The sequence below is a fragment of the Aphidius gifuensis genome, linkage group LG2 (assembly GCF_014905175.1).
Source record: "Aphidius gifuensis isolate YNYX2018 linkage group LG2, ASM1490517v1, whole genome shotgun sequence".
Classification (NCBI taxonomy): domain Eukaryota; kingdom Metazoa; phylum Arthropoda; class Insecta; order Hymenoptera; family Braconidae; genus Aphidius; species Aphidius gifuensis.
In genome coordinates this window covers 17967888-17990407 of record NC_057789.1, presented here as the reverse complement: position 1 = coordinate 17990407, position 22520 = coordinate 17967888, and the positions used below count along the sequence as shown (strand labels likewise).

The window sequence follows — 22520 nt, the reverse complement described above, 5'->3', positions numbered from 1 at the left end:
ATTTATAAAATAAATAGAAAATGTCCAAGGAAAAGCAGTAGCTAAGGAAAAAATGTAGCTGAGAAATTAATGTGACTAAGGAATTATTTCCTTGAAATTATATTTTTAGTAACATTAATTCCTAAGTTTCATTCTTTCTTAGCTACTGCTTTTCCTTGGACATTTGTATTTTAAAAATAATACATGTATTTTATTTATAAAATAAATAAAAATGTCTAGGAAAAAGCAGTAGCTAAGGAAAGATGTAGCTAAGGAATTAATGTGACTAAGGAATTATTTCCTTGTAACATAATTTTTGGCAACATTAATTCCTTAGTCATTATTCTCAGTTACATCTTTTCCTTAGCTACTGCCTTCCCTTGGAAATTTGTATTTTTGAAAAATAAATTTACATGTAATTTATTTATAAAATAAATAAAAAATGTCCAAGAAAAAGCATTAGCTAAGGAAAAGATGTAGCCAAGGAATTAATGTGACTAAGGAATTCTTTCCTTGAAACATAGATTTTTGGCAACATTAATTCTTTAGCCACATTAATTCCTGAGCTACTGCTTTTCCTTGGACATTCGTATTTAAAAAGAATAAATTTACACGTATTTAATTTATAAAATAAATAGAAAATGTCCAAGGAAAAGCAGTAGCTAAGGAAAAAATGTAGCTAAGGAATTAATGTGACTAAGGAATTATTTCCTTGAAACATAATTTTTTGGCAACATTAATTCCTTAGCTTCATCTTTTCCTCACCTACTGCTTTTTCTTGGACATTTGTATTTTTAAAAAATAAATTTACATGAATTTATTTATAAAATAAATAAAAAATGTCCAAGAAAAAGTAGTAGCTAAGGAAAAGATGAAGCTCAGAAATTAATGTTGCCAAAAAATTATGTTTCAAGGAAATTATTCCTAAGTCACATCTATTTCTCAGCTACATCTTTTCCTTAGCTACTGCTTTTTCTTGGACATTTTTTATTTATTTTATAAATAAAATACATGTTAATTTATTTTTTATAAATACAAATGTCCAAGGAAAAGCAGTAGCTAAGGGAAAGATGAAGCTAAGGAATTAATGTTGCTAAAAAATTATGTTTCAAGGAAGTAATTTCTTAGTCACATTAATTCCTTAGCTACATCTTTTCTTTAGCTACTGCTTTTTCTTGGACATTTTTTATTTATTTTATAAATGAATTCATGTAAATTTATTTTTTAAAAATACAAATGTCCAAGGAAAAGCAGTAGCTAAGGAAAAGATGAAGCTCAGAAATTAATGTTGGCAAAAAATTATGTTTCAAGGAAATAATTCCTTAGTCACATTAATTCGTTAGCTACATCTTTTCCTTAGCTACTGCTTTTCCTTGGACATTTTCTATTTATTTTATAAATAAAATACGTGTAAATTTATTTTTTTAAAATACGAATGTCCAATGAAAAGCAGTAGCTAAGGAAAAGATGTAGCTCAGGAATTAATGTGACTAAGGAATTAATGTTTCCAAAAAATTATGTTTCAAGGAAGTAATTTCTTAGTAACGTTAATTCCTTAGCTACATCTTTTCCTTAGCTACTGCTTTTTTTTGGACATTTTTTATTTATCTTATAAATAAAATACGTGTAAATTTATTTTTTTAAAATACGTATGTCCAAGGAAAAGCAGTAGCTAAGGAAAAGATGAAGCTCAGAAATTAATGTTGCCAAAAAATTATGTTTCAAGGAAATAAATCCTTAGTCACATTTATTCCTCAGCTACATCTTTTCCTTAGCTACTGCTTCTCCTTGGACATTTTCTATTTATTTTATAAATAAAATACGTGTAAATTTATTTTTTTAAAATACGTATGTCCAATGAAAAGCAGTAGCTAAGGAAAAGATGTAGCTCAGAAATTAATGTTGCCAAAAAATTATGTTTCAAGGAAATAATTCCTTAGTCTCATTAATTCCTCAGCTACATCTTTTCCTTAGCTACCGCTTTTTCTTGGACATTTTCTATTTATTTTATAAATAAAATACGTGTAAATTTATTTTTTTAAAATACGTATGTCCAAGGCAAAGCAGTAGCTAAGGAAAAGATGAAGCTCAGAAATTAATGTTGCCAGAAAATTATGTTAATAATAATGGACATACGTATTTTAAAAAAATAAATTTACACGTATATTATTAATAAAATAAATAGAAATTGTCCAAGGAAAAGATGTAGCTAAGGAATTATAGTGATTAAGGAATTATTTCCTTGAAACATAATTTTTTGGCAACATTAATTTCTGAGCTTCATCTTTTCCTTAGCTACTGCTTTTCCTTGGACATTTGTATTTTTAAAAAATAAATTTACATGATTTTATTTATAAAATAAATAAAAAATGTCCAAGAAAAAGCAGTAGCTAAAGAAAAGATGTAGCTGAGGAATTAATGCGACTAAGAAATTACTTCCTTGAAACATAATTTTTTAGCAACATTAATTCCTTAGCTTCATCTTTTCCTTAGCTACTGCTTTTTCTTGGACATTTGTATTTTTAAAAATCAAATTCACACGTATTTTATTTATAAAATAAATAAAAAAATGTCCAAGGAAAAGCAGTAGCTAAGGAAAAGATGGAGCTAAGGAATTAATAAGACTAAGAAATTACTTCCTTGAAACATAATTTTTTCGCAACATTAATTCCTTAGCTTCATCTTTTTCTTAGCTACTGCTTTTCCTGGGACATTTGTATTCTTAAAAAATAAATTTACATGAATTTATTCATAAAATAAATAAAAAATGTCCAAGAAAAAGTAGTAGCTAAGGAAAAGATGAAGCTCAGAAATTAATGTTGCCAAAAAATTATGTTTCAAGGAAATAATTCCTAAGTCACATTTATTCCTCAGCTACATCTTTTCCTTAGCTACTGCTTTTCCTTGGACATTTTCTATTTATTTTATAAATAAAATACGTGTAAATTTATTTTTTTAAAATACGAATGTCCAAGGAAAAGCAGTAGCTAAGGGAAAGATGTAGCTCAGGAATTAATGTGACTAAGGAATTAATGTTTCCAAAAAATTATGTTTCAAGGAAGTAATTTCTTAGTAACGTTAATTCCTTAGCTACATCTTTTCCTTAGCTACTGCTTTTTTTTGAACATTTGTATTTTCAAAAAATAAATTTATATGTATTTTATTTATAAAATAAATAAAAAATGTCCAAGGAAAAGCAGTAGCTAAGGAAAAGATGTAGCTAAGGAATTAATGTGACTAAGGAATTAATGTTGCCAAAAATCTATGTTTCAAGGAAATAATTCCTAAGTCACATTAATTTCTTAGCTACATCTTTTCCTTGGACATTTTTTATTTATTTTATAAATAAAATACGTGTAAATTTATTCTTCTTTAATACGAATGTCCAAGGAAAAGCAGTAGCTCAGGAAAAGATGTAGCTAAGGAATTAATGTGATTAAGGAATTAATGTTGCCAAAAATTATGTTTCAAGGAAATAATTCCTTAGTCACAATAATTCCTTAGCTACATCTTTTCCTTAGCTACTGCTCTTTCTTGGACATTTTTTATTTATTTTATAAATAAAATACATGTAAATTTATTTTTTAAAAATACAAATGTCCAAGGAAAAGCAGTAGCTAAGAAAAAGATGAAGCTAAGGAATTAATGTGACTAAGGAATTCTTTCCTTGAAACATAATTTTTTGGCAACATTAATTCCTTAATCACATTAATTCCTTAGCTACATCTTTTCCTGAGCTACTGCTTTTCCTTGGACATTCGTATTTAATCAGAATTAATTTACACGTATTTTATTTATAAAATAAATAGAAAATGTCCAAGGAAAAGCAGTAGCTAAGGAAAAAATGTAGCTGAGAAATTAATGTGACTAAGGAATTATTTCCTTGAAACATAATTTTTTAGCAACATTAATTCCTTAGCTTCATCTTTTCCTTAGCTACTGCTTTTCCCTGGACATTTGTATTTTTAAAAAATAAATTAACATGTATTTTATTTATAAAATAAATAAAAAATGTCTAAGGAAAAGCAGTAGCTAAGGAAAAGATGTAGCTAAGGAATTAATGTGACTAAGGAATTATTTCCTTGTAACATAATTTTTTGGCAACATTAATTCCTTAGTCACATTCATTCCTCAGCTACATCTTTTCCTTAGCTACTGCTTTTTCTTGGACATTCGTATTTTAAAAAAATAAATTTACACGTATTTTATTTATAAAATAAATAAAAAATGTTCAAGAAAAAGCAGTAGCTAAGGAAAAGATGTAGCTAAGGAATTAATGTGACTAAGGAATTCTTTCCTTGAAACATAATTTTTTGGCAACATTAATCCCTTAATCACATTAATTCCTTAGCTACATCTTTTCCTGAGCTACTGCTTTTCCTTGGACATTCGTATTTAAAAAGAATAAATTTACACGTATTTTATTTATAAAATAAATAGAAAATGTCCAAGGAAAAGCAGTAGCTAAGGAAAAAATGTAGCTAAGGAATTAATGTGACTAAGGAATTATTTCCTTGAAACATAATTTTTTGGCAACATTAATTCCTTAGCTTTATCTTTTCCTTAGCTACTGCTTTTTCTTGGACATTTGTATTTTTAAAAAATAAATTTACATGAATTTATTTATAAAATAAATAAAAAATGTCCAAGAAAAAGTAGTAGCTAAGGAAAAGATGAAGCTCAGAAATTAATGTTGCCAAAAAATTATGTTTCAAGGAAATTATTCCTAAGTCACATCTATTTCTCAGCTACATCTTTTCCTTAGCTACTGCTTTTTCTTGGACATTTTTTATTTATTTTATAAATAAAATACGTGTAAATTTATTTTTTTAAAATACGTATGTCCAAGGAAAAGCAGTAGCTCAGGAAAAGATGAAGCTCAGAAATTAATGTTGCCAAAAAATTATGTTTCAAGGAAATAATTCCTAAGTCACATTTATTCCTCAGCTACATCTTTTCCTTAGCTACTGCTTTTCCTTGAACATTTTCTATTTATTTTATAAATAAAATACGTGTAAATTTATTTTTTTTAAATACGTATGTCCAAGAAAAAGCAGTAGCTAAGGAAAAGATGTAGCTAACGAATTAATGTGACTAAGGAATTATTTCCTTGAAACATAATTTTTTGCCAACATTAATTTCTGAGCTTCATCTTTTCCTTAGCTACTGCTTTTCCTTGGACATTTGTATTTATAAAAAATAAATTCACACGTATTTTATTTATAAAATAAATAAAAAATGTCCAAGAAAAAGCAGTAGCTAAGGAATTATTTCCTTGAAACATAATTTTTTGCCAACATTAATTTCTGAGCTTCATCTTTTCCTTAGCTACTGCTTTTCCTTGGACATTTGTATTTATAAAAAATAAATTAACATGTATTTTATTTATAAAATAAATGAAAAATGTCCAAGAAAAAGCAGTAGCTAAGGAATTATTTCCTTGAAACATAATTTTTTGGCAAAATTAATTCCTTAGCTTCATCTTTTCCTTAGCTACTGCTTTTCCTTGGACATTTGTATTTATAAAAAATAAATTTACATGTATTTTATTTATAAAATAAATAAAAAATGTCCAAGAAAAAGCAGTAGCTAAGGAAAAGATGTAGCTAAGGAATTATTTCCTTGAAACATAATTTTTTGGCAACATTAATTCCTTAGCTTCATCTTTTCCTTAGCTACTGCTTTTTCTTGGACATTTGTATTTTTAAAAATCAAATTCACACGTATTTTATTTATAAAATAAATAAAAAAATGTCCAAGGAAAAGCAGTAGCTAAGGAAAAGATGGAGCTAAGGAATTAATAAGACTAAGAAATTACTTCCTTGAAACATAATTTTTTCGCAACATTAATTCCTTAGCTTCATCTTTTTCTTAGCTACTGCTTTTCCTGGGACATTTGTATTCTTAAAAAATAAATTTACATGAATTTATTCATAAAATAAATAAAAAATGTCCAAGAAAAAGTAGTAGCTAAGGAAAAGATGAAGCTCAGAAATTAATGTTGCCAAAAAATTATGTTTCAAGGAAATAATTCCTAAGTCACATTTATTCCTCAGCTACATCTTTTCCTTAGCTACTGCTTTTCCTTGGACATTTTTTATTTATTTTATAAATAAAATACATGTAAATTTATTTTTTTAAAATACAAATGTCTAAGGAAAAGCAGTAGCTAAGGAAAAGATGTAGCTAAGGAATTAATGTGACTAAGGAATTATTGTTGCCAAAAAATTATGTCTCAAGGAAATAATTCCTTAGTCTCATTAATTCCTCAGCTACATCTTTTCCTTAGCTACTGCTTTTACTTGGACATTTTCTATTTATTTTATAAATAAAATACGTGTAAATTTATTTTTTTTAAATACGTATGTCCAAGGAAAAGCAGTAGCTATGGAAAAGATGAAGCTCAGAAATTAATGTTGCCAGAAAATTATGTTTCAAGGAAATAATTCCTTAGTCACATTAATTCCTTAGCTACATCTTTTCCTTAGCTACTGCTTTTCCTTGGACATTTTCTATTTATTTTATAAATAAAATACCTGTAAATTTATTTTTTTAAAATACGAATGTCCAAGGAAAAGCAGTAGCTAAGGAAAAGATGTAGCTCAGGAATTAATGTGACTAAGGAATTAATGTTTCCAAAAAATTATGTTTCAAGGAAGTAATTTCTTAGTAACGTTAATTCCTTAGCTACATCTTTTCCTTAGCTACTGCTTTTTCTTGGACATTTTTTATTTATTTTATAAATAAAATACGTGTAAATTTATTTTTTTAAAATACGTATGTCCAAGGAAAAGCAGTAGCTAAGGAAAAGATGAAGCTCAGAAATTAATGTTGCCAAAAAATTATGTTTCAAGGAAATAATTCCTAAGTCACATTTATTCCTCAGCTACATCTTTTCCTTAGCTACTGCTTTTCCTTGGACATTTTCTATTTATTTTATAAATAAAATACGTGTAAATTTATTTTTTTAAAATACGAATGTCCAATGAAAAGCAGTAGCTAAGGAAAAGATGTAGCTCAGGAATTAATGTGACTAAGGAATTAATGTTTCCAAAAAATTATGTTTCAAGGAAATAATTCCTTAGTCACATTAATTCCTTAGCTACATCTTTTCCTTAGCTACTGCTTTTTCTTGGACATTTTTTATTCATTTTATAAATAAAATACATGTAAATTTATTTTTTAAAAATACAAATGTCCAAGGAAAAGCAGTAGCTAAGGAAAAGATGAAGCTAAGGAATTAATGTTGCCAAAAAATTATGTTTCAAGGAAATAATTCCTTAGTCACATTAATTCCTCAGCTACATCTTTTCCTTACCTACTGCTTTTCCTTGGACATTTTCTATTTATTTTAGAAATAAAATACGTGTAAATTTATTTTTTTAAAATACGTATGTCCAAGGAAAAGCAGTAGCTAAGGAAAAGATGAAGCTCAGAAATTAATGTTGCCAAAAAATTATGTTTCAAGGAAATAATTCCTTAGTCACATTAATTCCTCAGCTACATCTTTTCCTTATCCACTGCTTTTCCTTGGACATTTTCTATTTATTTTAGAAATAAAATACGTGTAAATTTATTTTTTTAAAATACGTATGTCCAAGGAAAAGCAGTAGCTAAGGAAAAGATGAAGCTCAGAAATTAATGTTGCTAAAAAATTATGTTTCAAGGAAATAATTCCTTAGTCACATTAATTCCTTAGCTACATCTTTTCCTTAGCTACTGCTTTTTCTTGGACATTTTTTATTTATTTTATAAATAAAATACATGTAAATTTATTTTTTTAAAATACAAATGTCTAAGGAAAAGCAGTAGCTAAGGAAAAGATGTAGCTAAGGAATTAATGTGACTAAGGAATTATTGTTGCCAAAAAAATATGTTTCAAGGAAATAATTCCTTAGTCACATTAATTCCTTAGCTACATCTTTTCCTTAGCTACTGCTTTTCCTTGGACATTTTCTATTTATTTTATAAATAAAATACGTGTAAATTTATTTTTTTAAAATACGAATGTTCAAGGATATTAAATAATAATCATTATATTCTAGCTACATAATGTGTATGCGATGGTTAGACCATCATCACATATAAATGTGTATGTGTGAGTTCACGAATGGATCACTGTAAATAATAACAATTGAGATATATTATTATTGCAATGGCAACGTATGTGTAGGACCTGGTCACGGATGAATCGCTGTATGGTTCCCTATACAAAATACATATGTCACGTGTAGACTATTTGCTTCCACACTTATGATACTTGTGACGTAGGTATTTTGCTATAGTATAGTCGCAATGTAATATAGGTGTATGTAACACACTGTGCTTGGTTTGCGATAGTTCCCTCAGGTTTGGTTACGTATTTCATAATCCAATCAGGTGGACCGCGCCCCTCTACCATTTCTAAGACTGAGTTAGGCTCCCGAATTAGTTCTCGTGACTCCCACGGTTGTTGGCTTCCGAGATAACCAACATGGCCCCCCCGGTGATTTTGAGGAGGATGGTGAGAAATCCTCGTTGTTAACCTTTGCCGATAGTTCTCGCCGCGCAGGTCAGAAATTCGGTTACAATATATACATATATATAAATTTTGTATATAAATGAATATAATGATAAAAATAACATACTGGGTGTACTATAAAAAATAGATATAAAAATAAAATCACAAATAAAATTTTCTCTTAATTTTTTTTTAATTAAAACCGTAAACAATATATGCAATACAAAGTACATATTTATCGTTAAATTTTTATTTAAACATTTTTTAAATTATGATTTTAAATACATAATTCTATTTAAATATTATATCTATACTGCTATTATTATAATATTATCATTTTAGAATTATATTTTTTTACAATTTTCAATATTAAAATCATACTGATATTTTTCAATTCAAACCTTATAATAGTACAAATATAAAATATAATAATATAAACAATACAAATTACAAACAATGCAATGGCATACTTAAGAATGGCAGTATGATTTTATTACTAAAAATTTTTCATTCTTTTTTGTTACTAATGCCATTGGGTAAGTGTTAATTAAAGTTTTAAAATTTATTACACTCAATGTTGATGCTTCATCAATAACTTTATAAGCATAATAAACATAACATATTATTTTTTTAAGAACAAAAAATATTCTATCACCACAAATAAGTATAGAGCGAATAATTCCAAAAGAAGTAGTATCATTGTTTTTATCAATAGATAAGACTATTTCAGGTTTATATGTTCTACTATTAATTTCAATCCATTTAGTAACATTGACTGAACTATAAAGAAAAAGATTATTCTGTTCCAATGATTTATCAAATTTTTTTGCCAATGATTTTATCTGGCAAGTACTTGATGGGCCAGTTTTAAAATGTTGTGAGAATAATGAATTAAAATGGATTACACTTGCAAGTTGTAGTTGAATTCTTGTGGCGATATTTTTAGACAAATTTTTATTTTGATGTGAAACAATAGCATACGATTTAGACTCTTGATGTTTTGATTCAAAACACATGCTTCAAAAATTTACTGCTGGTCCAGATGTATCAATAATAGTTGCGTAGTGAATAAGATGATGATCTTTATTAAAAAGTTGACGTTTTAATACATTACGAGCTAGGTAGTTGTGTTGTTGTACTAAATTCTTCAGCATTGGAATGTGTTTTTTAGATATTGTGGTAGAAGTTACAAGAGCTAATAATTGACGCAAATTTAAATATACTTGCCAAACAGCATTGTCTTCTGGTATTAAATCACCAATTATGATACCAAAATATCTGACAAATGTCCATAGTTCTGATGCTGACATTTTTATTTTATTTTTATTTAGAGCACCAGAATCAATAGCAGGAGGAACATTATCAGAATCAACAATACCATAATAGAAGTTCTTTAAACAATTGTTGAGTTCATTTAGGGTAAAGTAACCATTCTCAATAAAATTTGAAATAATAGCAACCATGTCAAATACACAAACCCCTTCAATTAAATCATGCATTATATCACAGCATAAATTACTAACCACATGAAAATCACCAACACCATTGAAACAACATTGTTCTTTGATTCCTGTTGTCTTTGGATTACAAATTTTTGGATCTTTATTATAATTATTAACATTTCGTAAATAAAAATTGTCTTCTGTGGTTGCTAAGAGACGTTGAACTTTGTCCATTTTACAAAAACAACATGAATAGTTTGCTGTAAAACCTTCTACAAAACCAAAAAGAGAGTGAAGACCAAGGTTATCACCTACAATCAGCCCCGGTTTAAAATACAGTTGAGTCTTGCCTTGTGGTAAATCAAGTTCTATGCCTGTATTTTCTAAAAATTTTAATTCTTCAATTAAAATTTTAAATACAGCAAAATTTCCAAATTCTTCTCTGTCTTTTGAATAAAAAACTGCATCATGAAAAATTGAACGAGTTGTTGATTGATACTCGGGTAAGAAACAAGGAATTGTAACATATGTCCCTGCCATTTTTGTTGCATTAGAATGGCTACCAAGAGCATTACCACATTCAAAGTCATCAAAATATAAAAACAAAGGTAAAACTTGTTGTGATTTAAAATTTTAAGTCAATGTTTTCCATAGCTTGCTTTGTATAAAATTTGTAATATAAGTTGTTTCATTTTCCAATTTTTTTTTATAATTAAAAACCTCAGTAAATACGTTGGGTAACTCAAAAATTTGTTTAAAAATTTTTCTTAATGGAAAAAAAAATCTAGTAGCTGAAGAAGTTACTTTTAAACCACCATCAGCAGTACGTTTACCAGATTCGTTTCTATGACCAATAAAATATTCTATGGGAGGAATGTAAGTTCCACTGTCTGTAAATATTTTTATCCTTTTGTACTCTGAATCAAAATCATCAAAAGAGTTAGAAAATGTATTAAACAGGTCATTTACATCTGTCAAAACGTCCACATATTGTGTGTCATTTTTATAAGTATTATCTAGTTCTGATTTTATTTTTCCCACTTTAAGAAATTCTTGAGTACATTGTAAAAAGTTTTGAACTTCTTTTCTTGGCAAATAAGATGACTCATAAAATTGAAGAGTAGTATCAAATATTTTTTTTCTCAATTCTTTTTTAACTCTAGTCAATGATACTGAATTCTTGCAATTATCTTTTTGTTTTTCTAAATTAAAATTTAAAGTACGTTGATTTATTGTGATAACTTAATTTAAAATTAATTTCGTATAAATTAACATGTGACAACTTCCTCTCCTTAGCTACCATTTTTCCTATGACCATTTATTAATTGAAATAAATAAAAAGCTATGGGAAAAATATTAGCTAAGGAAAGGATGTTGCCTGCATGTTTATTTCTTTGGCAAAATTAATTTCGTATAAATTAACATGTGACAACTTCCTTTCCTTAGCTACCATTTTTCCTATGACCATTTATTTATTTAAATAAATAAAAAGCTATGGGAAAAATATAAGCTAAGGAAAGGATGTTGCCTGCATGTTTATTTCTTTGGCAAAATTAATTTCGTATAAATTAACATGTGACAAGTTCCTTTCCTTAGCTACCATTTTTCCTATGACCATTTATTGATTGAAATAAATAAAAAGCTATGGGAAAAATATTAGCTAAGGAAAGGATGTTGCCTGCATGTTTATTTTTTTGGCAAAATTAATTTTATATTAATTAACATGTGACTACATCTTTTTCATAGACATTTTTCCCATAGCTTTCTCTTTATTATACGATATTCAATAAATAAATCAAAATAAAAAAGATTAATCACATTTCAAATTATAAAATAAATCAGTCTGGCTACACTGTAAAAAAATAAAGTGAAAAGCGCCTGCGCCCCGTATACAATATATGGGATTGCGGGTATGTGTGTTTGAACATGCCATACGTTGCCACATCTAATTTTTGTAAAGTTTATAATTAATTTCTCATTAATTGACCGATCAACATATGAAAATTTTTCGCGCAATGAATAAAACTCGGTTTCTATTATATGTGTGATTTTTTTCAAGACTTTTTCATCATTTTTTCTATCCGAAAAAAATGGTTGAAATCTCCATAAGAGCCAATGTTAAATATTATTTTCAATAATTAATTACAAAAAATTTAACCGATCAAGATAAGAAAATAATTATACCGTTGTATTCAGAATGAAAAGATCTACTTGTGTACAAAATTTTAGAACATTCTCATTATATTTAAAAAAAAAAGAGTAATTTCTGCATAACCTCCTTAAATAGCCGTGATACTACCCTTTCCAATTTTATGGGAGACGGTGGGAATGGTAGCTGTACTAGAGGGGATATTATTAGGTGTACAAACCGGTTTTTCCTCTCTTCACTCACGAAAATAAAAATAATAAAAGCGACACTGGTCAAGCGTATAATAATAATAATAACAAATAAAGAAAAATAACAAAGAAAAATTAATATAATTTTAATTTAAGGTAGACGAGCGAGACTCGTCACAAATCATACAACAAAAAATTGTAAAATAAATTTACTGTATTGTATAGAGAAAAATCCAAATTATTTTATCTATGTATTCTTCTTATAAATTCTAATGATAAACTAATAGTTATCAATACTTCAAGAAACGACCAATCAGCGGCTTCCATAAATCTTCGTTTAATATGAAACAATTAACAAGAAAAGTTACTTGATTTTATTTGCTCATGAAATGAAGCCAAATTTTATCTTTATAATAAACTCAAATATATACTAGAATTAATAAAACATATATTTTTGAATTAATGGAAGATGGAGAATCTGACAGGGGGAATAACCCTAGAATCTAGTAGAAAAAATTAGAAAATTAAGATTACCCCGCGAAACAAAGGAGTGACACGGTGACAATGCTCTTCTTTGAAAGGGGCCACACGCCCAAAAATCAGACAGGTCATCGTCATATTCAAAGCAGTAAATTAGAACTGATTGAGCCACTGACCCACACACTGTAAAAAAAAAATGATTAGTTTCACTATAAAAAAAAAAAATTTGTGAGCCATCTAGACTCGCGGGTTTATTATGTGTAATCTTCTTCGGCGTGTTGTTGTAATTGAACAAAATAATAATAAGTACACATTCAAACAAATTTGTTTCATTCATTCATGAAAACATTGTTTGTTTTTATTTTATTTTTTGTCTATTATCGATTGATAAAACTCATCAAGTAGAAAAAAAGTTCAAAAATAAATTTTTTATATATATTCCGAATATTTTTCGAGTTATCGATATTTTTCTGGTATTGGTGGTAATTTGTTTCGTAATTGATAATATATTAGAGCTAAGGAAAAGATGTAGCTAAGTAAAATATTTTGGCTCTACTCGAGATGAAAAAAAATCAAGTATTCGAATAGTATTATTGATATTTTATAGTGTTTGAATTATATCCGGCGATGTTTATGAGGTATTGTGAGAATACTTATGAGTATTTTCGATATTTTGGTGGTATTATGAAAGAAGTAAATGAAGAGCTCGAATATCGGTTCTCGGATACAATTATCCCTGACAGGTATTTTAAATGTTTGAGTATTTTAAAAGTCTTTGAAAAGTATTCTGATACTCCAGTTTTTAGACTTAGAAAAATTTCAATATCATAGCACCGTATTATATAATAAACTCCAATTATTTTTAGAGTTAAATAATTTATTTATGAGTTAATTAATAATTATTTAATAATTTTATCTATCCTTATATTAACATTTCCAATTTATTCTAGTAATCATGCTGGGGACACCACATCTTTTCCTTACATACATTTGCCAATAGCTATTTGACTATAATTAATTATGGCAAATGTTGATTAGGAAAGAATGTATAGTCAAATAAATCGAGTAGTAATCTAAAATAAAGATAGTGAATCTCTTTTTTAATTTTTTAAATAAATTATATTTGTATAGACCTTGTAGCTTATGTTAACAAAATTTCAAATTTTATTAACTTGTAAAAATGGTCTCGTGGTAGAGTGTAAGTTTAGTAATTAGAAGAACGTAGGATCAAACCCGCAGTCCAATTCACAGGGCAAATTTTTTACAATTTAGGACTTTTTTTTTGCCGTGTATGGCGCTTGTCCAATTTTTTATATAGATTTCACATACAAGAGCTTTACAAGCACCACTAGTGGAGGAAAAAAGCCCTAAATTGTATCGGTAACGCTATTGGCACTCAATACGGGGGAATTTACGGGGACATTTATAGAGATTACGAGAAAATTTACGGTGAACATAGCCACCGTTGTATGTGTAGAACTGATTACATTGTGTGTGAAACCCGTAAATGTCCCCGTATTTCCCGTAAATTTCCCCGTATGAGTGCCAATAACGATTTCGAAATTGTAATGCCCTGTGAATTGGACTGCCGGGTAGAAACGAATTTATGTAAAAAAATATATATGTAAAACGCACTCTTGTTGGAATTATTTTTTTCAAATAATCAGTAGGTATTTTAACCGGATACAATTGTGTTTTTGAGTATCCCGAGCAAGTATTTTAACTGGATACAATTGTATTTCAAATACTCGTCAAACATAATTATCCTGCTAAAAATACTTTTCAATCGGTATTTGTGTTTCGTCAAAATACCTCAATTTTTTCATCTCGGGAGAAGAAGACCGAAATATTCGAAAACCAGTAATGTTTTATAAACCAGTTACCCATTATACTTATCATAGCTTCATACTTATCTGCCGTATGGAGTTTCAAAATTGAATTATAATGATAAAATAAAAATTGGAGTTCAACATAAAAACTACTGTTTATTACCAAGTAAAAGTTCATCACATATTACTAAAAAATTGACAAGAAATATTGGTAGGAAATCCTGTTGGTGCTACGAGATCTCAGTAAAAATATCAACCACTCATATCTTTCAAAAAATTCGATATGGAATAAATGACATTTAAGTCAATGAGCATTGAATATGTACTATTAACTTCTAATGAAAAATGATTTCAGATAATAAAGTTGGATAAATAATATAGAAAATACTAAGATATTTGTTGGCAATGGAAATTTTAATGTACTAATTTTATTGAGTGGTTTTTTTAGGTTTTGCTGAAGATTGAGAACTTATAATCATAGCTTATAAATCATACAGCTACAAACTTTTACTGGAAGAAACGGAAGAAAAATTGCGCAAGCTCGATTCCGATTGATTTTAAACAGAACGTTATGCACGCAAATTTATGACATTAATTGCTTTTTTGTTTGCTGCTGGAAGATTACATTTATCAATTTTTAAATTTTTTTTCTATAATGTTCGTTGTTTATTGTTTAGATATCGATGAACTGTTGCTTTCCTCATTATTATCACTTAAATTTTCCTCACTTTCTTGTTGATCTTCTGCAATGAAAGCAGCTGAGAATCCTCTATAAGAGATTGTGTCATCCGTGCGAAATCTCACTAATAGTGCTTCGTTGAGAGAAACTATATCGGTTATGTTCTAACAGAGAAAAATATGTTAAGAGGAGATATTGATCATTAAGAAAAAAAAAAAGACCAAACTTACTGAAGAACAAAATTTTCCAAAACTTGGACTAGATACGTCAAGACCAGAGAATATTTCTACAAAGTCGTAGGAGCAGTTTTCTTCATACTCTAGTTGGAATGTTAAAAAAATTAAGTGAACATTTTTGCCTTTTCCAGCTTCAATTGTCCAATCACAATCAGTTTGATGATCGTAGTCTCCTTCACCATATCGTACATGTGAGTAAAAGTATTTCATTGTACTTGTGGCCACCAAATGTCCTCCACAGACTGGAAAATCAAATGCACATAACAATTTTAGAAATTAATGAAAAATTTTATGAATAATTATAAATTATATCATTTTTCATGAATATATAATTTATAAATTATATCGATGATAAAATTATTCCTTGTCAATTTTCTATCTACTGACTATCAAAATATTCACTATCATGATAACAAAAAAAAACAATTTTTGTCTTGAGAAATTCAAATGTACCATAGCAATTTATTCAATGTTTTTTTTTTATTATGTTCAGATAAAAAACAACAACGCATGAAGAAATTTTTTCTGAAGCCAAATTTAAAGACTTCATATCCCGAGATGAAAAAATCAAGTATTCGAATAGTATTATTGATATTTTATAGTGTTTGAATTATATCCGGCGATGTTTATGAGGTATTGTGAGAATACTTATGAGTATTTTCGATATTTTGGTGGTATTATGAAAGAAGTAAATGAAGAGCTCGAATATCGGTTCTCGGATACAATTATCCCTGACAGGTATTTTAAATGTTTGAGTATTTTAAAAGTCTTTGAAAAGTATTCTGATACTCCAGTTTTTGGACTTAGAAAAATTTCAATATCATAGCACCGTATTATATAATAAACTCCAATTATTTTTAGAGTTAAATAATTTATTTATGAATTAATTAATAATTATTTAATAATTTTTTCTATCCTTATATTAACATTTCCAATTTATTCTAGTAATCATGCTAGGGACACCACATCTTTTCCTTACATACATTTGCCAATAGCTATTTAACTATAATTAATTATGGCAAATGTTGATTAGGAAAGGATGTATAGTCAAATAAATCGAGTCGTAATCTAAAATAACGATAGTGAATCTCTTTTTTAATTTTTTAAATAAATTATATTTGTATCGACTTCGTAGGTTATGTCAACAAAATTTCAAATTTTATTAACTTTTAAAAATGGTCTCGCGGTAGAGTGTAGGTTTAGTAATTAGGAAAACGTAGGATCAAACCCGGGTAGAAACGAATTTATGTAAACAAATATATATGTAAAACGCACTCTTGTTGGAATTATTTTTTTCAAATAATCAGCAGGTATTTTAACCGGATACAATTGTATTTTTGAGTATCCCGAGCAAGTATTTTAACCGGATACAATTGTATTTCAAATACTCGTCAAACATAATTATCTTGCTAAAAATACTTTTCAATCGGTATTCGAAAAGTACTTTTAATGGCGCTCAGAAACACAATTTCAAGTATCAAACACAATTGTGTTTCGTCAAAATACCTCAATTTTTTCATCTCGGGATTATGATCAAAAGAATCGTATTTTTAATACCTACAATTTGTATATTTTCGTTTTTTTTTTTAAAGTAACTGATCAGAATCTTATCAGGATTCCCTATTCAGAATACGTTAAGGTTTCCTGTTCCTTTTCTGAACAGGAAAACTGTGTGAAAAAAGTCAATTTATTTGATATATTTATCCTGATAGTATTCTGATCAGAATCTTATCAGGATTCGCTTTTCAGAATACGTTAAGGTTTCCTGTTCCTTTTCTGAACAAGAAAATCGTGTAAGAAAAGTCGATTTATTCCATATATTTATTCTGATAGTATTCTGTTCAGAATCCCATCAGGATTCCTTATTCAGGGTATGCTCAGGTTTCCTGTTCCTTTCCTGAACATGAAAACTGAGTGAAAAAAATCAATTTATTTGATATATTTATCCTGATAGTATTCTGGTCAGAACCTGATCAGGAAACCTTATTCAGGATATGCTCAGGTTTCCTGTTCTTTTTCTGAATAGGAAAACTGAATGGAAAAAATCCTATTTTTTTCATTCATTCATCCTGATAGTATTCTAGTCAGAATCTGATCAGGGAACCTTATTTAGATTACGTTCAGGTTTCCTGTTCCTTTTCTGAACAGGATTGAATAAGGTCACCTGACTTAAGGAAATCTTCAAGTATTCTGACCAGATTCGAGTCAGAAATGAGTCAGGTTTCCTGAATAAGGAATCCTGATCCGTTTCTTATCAGGTTCTCAGGTCAAATAGGGCATCCTGAAAATTTTTCCACTCGGGATTGCGTAGTAAATAAAACGACATAACCTATTTAAGCAATATGACATTTATTCAAAAAAAAAATAAATAAATAAACTAATTAATATTTGCACATAACCCACCAGAGTAATAAAAATTTTAATTTTCGTCACAAATGATTTTTTTGCTTTGTATTCATAAAATTTAACTTTGTTGTTGTAGACAAAATTAAAATGATCCTCTGAAAATTTACGATGTGCCATAGTAAAAATTTGGTTTTCTCAGAAATCGTATAGGTGTCAATAATAAATACAAAGCAACATATTTAAAATTACAATGGGCCATAGAAAAATTGATGACGGACTCAGAAATGTCAACTGTCTCCACTTTTTAGTCGACTGTGCAGGCGTAACTTTGATTATTTTCCAATTGTTGATGTAAAACAAACAAAATTCTCTTTTCGTATTTGTAGTTGTGGCACAGCGGATAACGCGAAGAGATTACATCCAGAAGTTATGAGGTTCAAGTCCTGGTTAGGGTCAGTTTTTTATGTTAAAATATTCATCGTAAGGAATAAAAAAACAAAAAACAAATGAATTATAAATATTAACATTTGAAATAAAATTTTTTTTATAATATTTTGAATAAACAAAGTAAATTTTGCGTTTGAACATAATAAAAATTACTATGGTACACAAAAAAAAAAAAAATAGCCACGCCTCCACGAAATTTTGCTATGGCCCATATGAAAATATCATAAAACGAATAGATGGCACAGCTCTGCTATGGGCCATTGTGAAATTCGCTGTTTTTTTCGTAAAAAAAAATATAAAATTTTCTCGGTATACTTAGTTGTTATGCACCCTGCCCTAGCATACTAACTATAGAAAAAAAATAAGTATGTTTTTTGGAATTTTTATAACAAATTAATTACACTAAGTTTCTCCTTTCTCAGAAGGATCTTGTTAAGGTTAAATGTCGAAATCTCTGAAAATAATTTCCCCTCACCACTTGTGCTCGAAAAGGGTCAATTTCTAAGTAAAATAAAGATTTCTTCAATCATTTTTTTCCATATTTTTCAGGTCACATAATTGAGATAATTACTGTAAGAGTTGACACCTGTCAAAGTTAACATACAAGCATACGGAGGTGTGCCACGTTTGCACAAATTTTTTTCTCGTCTCACGGCATTACTATTCCTCACCGAGCCTGTGAGTACTCTTATCTATCGCAACTTAGTTATGTGGTCCCGAGATGAAATTTTGTCTGTGAAAACAGCCTCTGGAAACTTTGCAGCCTCTAAACACTGTCTCTAAAGTGGCCAACCCGAGTGGAAATTTTGGTCCGATTCAAATCCGATTCGGATCAGGTTTACCTGATATAAGGTCCAATTCGGACCCGGTTTACCAGATCCGATCCGGATCCGAATGTAACGCCGGTAGAGATCCTGATCGAATCAGGAAATACGGATCTGGTTGTAATAAGGACCTCTTAGCAAAATCGGATTGCAAAATGCATATCCAGCATAGATCCGAATTCATACTTAAACCGGATCCGAATTCATACTTAAAACGGATCCGAATTTATATTTAAACCGGATCCGAATTTATACTTAAACCGGATCCGAATTGATACTTAAACCGAATCCGAATTGATACTTAAACCGGATCCAAATTTATACTTAAATCGGATCCGAATTTATACTTAAATCGGATCTGAATTTTGATTTAAAAAAAAAAAAGTATGTGCTTTTTTCAATTATTTTTTTTAACAATCATTATTAACAATTTTTATATCTTAGAAAATTCAACCTAAACTCAACTAAAATTCTGGAACTTACGGGGATCGATCTCGGGGCTTGTCCGTTTAAAGTCAGCGACACTATCCTATCGACCACGGCGGCGTACATGGAATTGATAAAATCGAAAGCCATTTACAAGCGTAGAAAGTTATTTAAAAATTACAATAGAAAAACTTGATATGATTAATGTTATTTATAAGCAACAATGTATTTAATATTATCAAAAAATAAAATGACATTCTGGAATTAATTTTTTTTTTTTTTTTTTTCAAATTTTTCTAAGTTAAATCCGTTTTAAATCAGGAAAACCGGATCCGGCTTACCTTCGCCAAGCCTTCCCGAGTAGAAACTTGTTCAGGATAGCCTGAACACTGATCCAGGCCTGATCAGGATATCGTAAGGCTATCCCTATTCAAGTAACTCTATTACATCCTGATCAAGCCTGGATCAGGCACCTACATCTTTTCCTTAATAGGGATAGCCTGATCCAGTCCGGATCAGGACATGATCAAGATAAAAGTATTAAATTTATTTAATTTTTAAATAATTTCATCTTGATCAAGTCCTGATCCGGACTGGATCAGGCTATCCCTATTAAAGATAGAGTAGGAATGGCCTGATCAAGATAACATCAGGCTATCTGTATTTTATCCTTAATAGAGTAGCCTGATCCATTCTGGATCAAGACTGGATTAAGAAAAGAATATTTAATTTATTTTTTTTTCAAATAATTTTTTCTTGATCCAGCCTTGTTCCAGAATGGATCAGGCTATCCCTATTAAGGAGGTTATGCACAAATTACTCTTTTTTTAAAAAATATAATGAGAATGTTCTGAAATTTTGTACACAAGTAGATCTTTTCATTCTGAATACAACGGTATAATTATTTTCTTATGTTGATCGGTTAAATTTTTTGTAATTAATTATTGAAAATAATATTTAACATTGGCTCTTATGGAGATTTCAACGATTTTTTTCGGATAGAAAAAATGATGAAAAAGTCTTGAAAAAAATCACACATATACTAGAAACCGAGTTTTATTAATTGCGCGAAAATTTTTATATGTTAATCGGTCAATTAATGAGTAATTAATTATAAACTTTACAAAAATTAGATGTGGCAACGTATGGCATGTTCAAACACACACACATACCCGCAATCCCATATATTGTATAAAGGGCGCAGGCGCTTTTCACTTTATTTTTTTACAGTGTAGTCAGATTTCAGTTTTGTCTGTGACGTCAGAAGCGCCCCGCAACACCCGCAATGGATTTGTGCATAACCTCCTTAAGGATAAAATAGAAGTAACCTGATGCTATCCTGACCAGGCAATTTGTAGAACCTATGAGGACAAAAAGTTAGTACGAATTATCGAATGCCTCAATGGCTGAGCGTGTCAAGTACTAGCGTTGTAATCCCGTGTCGAAGGGTTCGAACCCCGGTCGTAGCAATAATTAGTTAGGTAAATTATCAATTAGGTCAGTTTGTAATAATAAAGTTCATCTGTATTCTGTTAAGCGTTAGTTTTCAAATTAAAAAAAAAAATAAATTTGAAATTATTAATTTTTTTTTTTTTTGAATAAATCATGTATCCTGATCCAGTTTCGATCCGGAATCTGGATCCATTATAGATCATGTATCTTTACCACAGCCTGATCAGGTATCCTTATCCATTCTGGATCCGAACCTTACGAAAAAGCGTTACATCCTGATCAGGTTCGGATGTGAAATCAGGCAAGCCTGATCAGGGCTTGATCCGAACCTGACCTGAATTTCTACTCGGGTTACCGAATCCGAAGGTTAACTTTGAAAAAAAATCAAACTTCAATTAAAGTCCGGCATTCCGGATCCGATTTGGATCAGGATAGAGTAAGGAAAACTGGATCCAGTTTACCTTAGCAATACCGGATCCGATTCAGATCAGGAAAAAGTAAAGGAAACCGGATCCGGCTTACCTTAGCTAAACCTGACTGAACCCGGAGATAACTTTGAAGAAAAAAATAAACTCCGTTTAAAGTCCGGCGCCCCGGATCCGATTCAGATCAGGACAGAGTAAGGAAAGCCGGATCCGATTCAAGTCCGGTTACCCAGATCCGGGTAGGTCTTATAAGTTTTATGAGACCAGTGAGGTGTTAGTGCAATATACTAATGTTTTTATGTTTACCATAGATTTTTTAATTTAATTCACAAAATAGTCAAACTAATGTATATTAAGACAGAAAAATCGATGAAATTTTTTATCATTATTGTTTAAATGACCATTTATCAATATTCAGAAATGTCCCTCATTTTTTATTGTATGCAAATCGCGGTTTTCATTTCTTTTCAATTTTTCTGTCATTTTTTCCTACAATATTCTTAAGTAACTTTATCAGCTATTATCGAAATTAATTTTGTTTTATTATCTATGATATTTATATTTTTATTTGAAAAAAAAGTATAATCATCATACAGCTGCTCGACTGTTCGGAAATTGTGAGCGCGCCTTGGAGATTTGTCTCTGAAAGGATCTGTGATTTTAAAAGTTGAAGTTGTTGCTACCTTGCCTGAGAAATTTGCCTCTACGAGTCTCTGTAATTTTTAAACTTTGAAAAAAAATAAATTATTTTCAAAGTTAAAAATCGTAGAGGCTTTCAGAGACAAATTAGAGATTTTTCAGAGATTGCCAGAGATTGCAGAGACATCTCTCTCTGTTCTAGAGTCTTGCATAAATTGACTGTCTCTGAAAAAATTTTTTGTAGAGGCTACAGAGATTAAGCAGAGGCCATTTCAGAGTTCGCAGTCAGAGAGAGGCTAGTTGGAGACAGTTATAGGCTTGAAAAGACTATTAGAGACTGTTTTCAGAGACAAAATTTCATCTCGGGAGCGTTACAGGTAATACGTCCTCCTTCTGTTTTTTCTTATGGCGACCCATCTTATAGTGGTTTCAATAAAAAAAAAAAAAACCAAATTACTGTCGACCTTACTACTTTTTTT

General features: G+C 29.1%; 2 protein-coding genes across 6 annotated transcripts in view; both read right to left on the bottom strand.

The window, feature by feature from the left end:
* Positions 1–9498: 9498 nt before the first annotated feature.
* LOC122850442 lies at positions 9499–10461 on the bottom strand. The gene has a single exon (XM_044149592.1). The coding sequence runs from the start codon at positions 10459–10461 to the stop codon at positions 9499–9501; it is 963 nt and encodes a 320-aa protein (XP_044005527.1).
* Positions 10462–13644: 3183 nt separating this feature from the next.
* LOC122849214 (tolloid-like protein 1) overlaps positions 13645–22520 on the bottom strand; it is a 250085-nt gene continuing 241209 nt past the window's right edge. For 3 of the 5 annotated variants that reach the window (XM_044147867.1, XM_044147869.1, XM_044147870.1), the window contains 2 exons: positions 15477–15724; positions 13646–15410 (listed from right to left, as the gene is read on the bottom strand). In XM_044147867.1, the coding sequence (XP_044003802.1) occupies positions 15234–15410; positions 15477–15724 (425 nt within the window). In that variant the 3' untranslated portion in view covers positions 13646–15233. Of the gene's footprint in view, positions 15411–15476; positions 15725–22520 lie in introns of all 5 variants that reach the window. The other 2 variants (XM_044147866.1, XM_044147871.1) reach the window with 1 other exon arrangement.

Excerpts from the sequence above, each read along its gene's own strand:
- LOC122850442 (XM_044149592.1), bottom strand. The coding sequence starts at position 10,461 with ATGGCAGGGACATATGTTACAATTCCTTGTTTCTTACCCGAGTATCAA.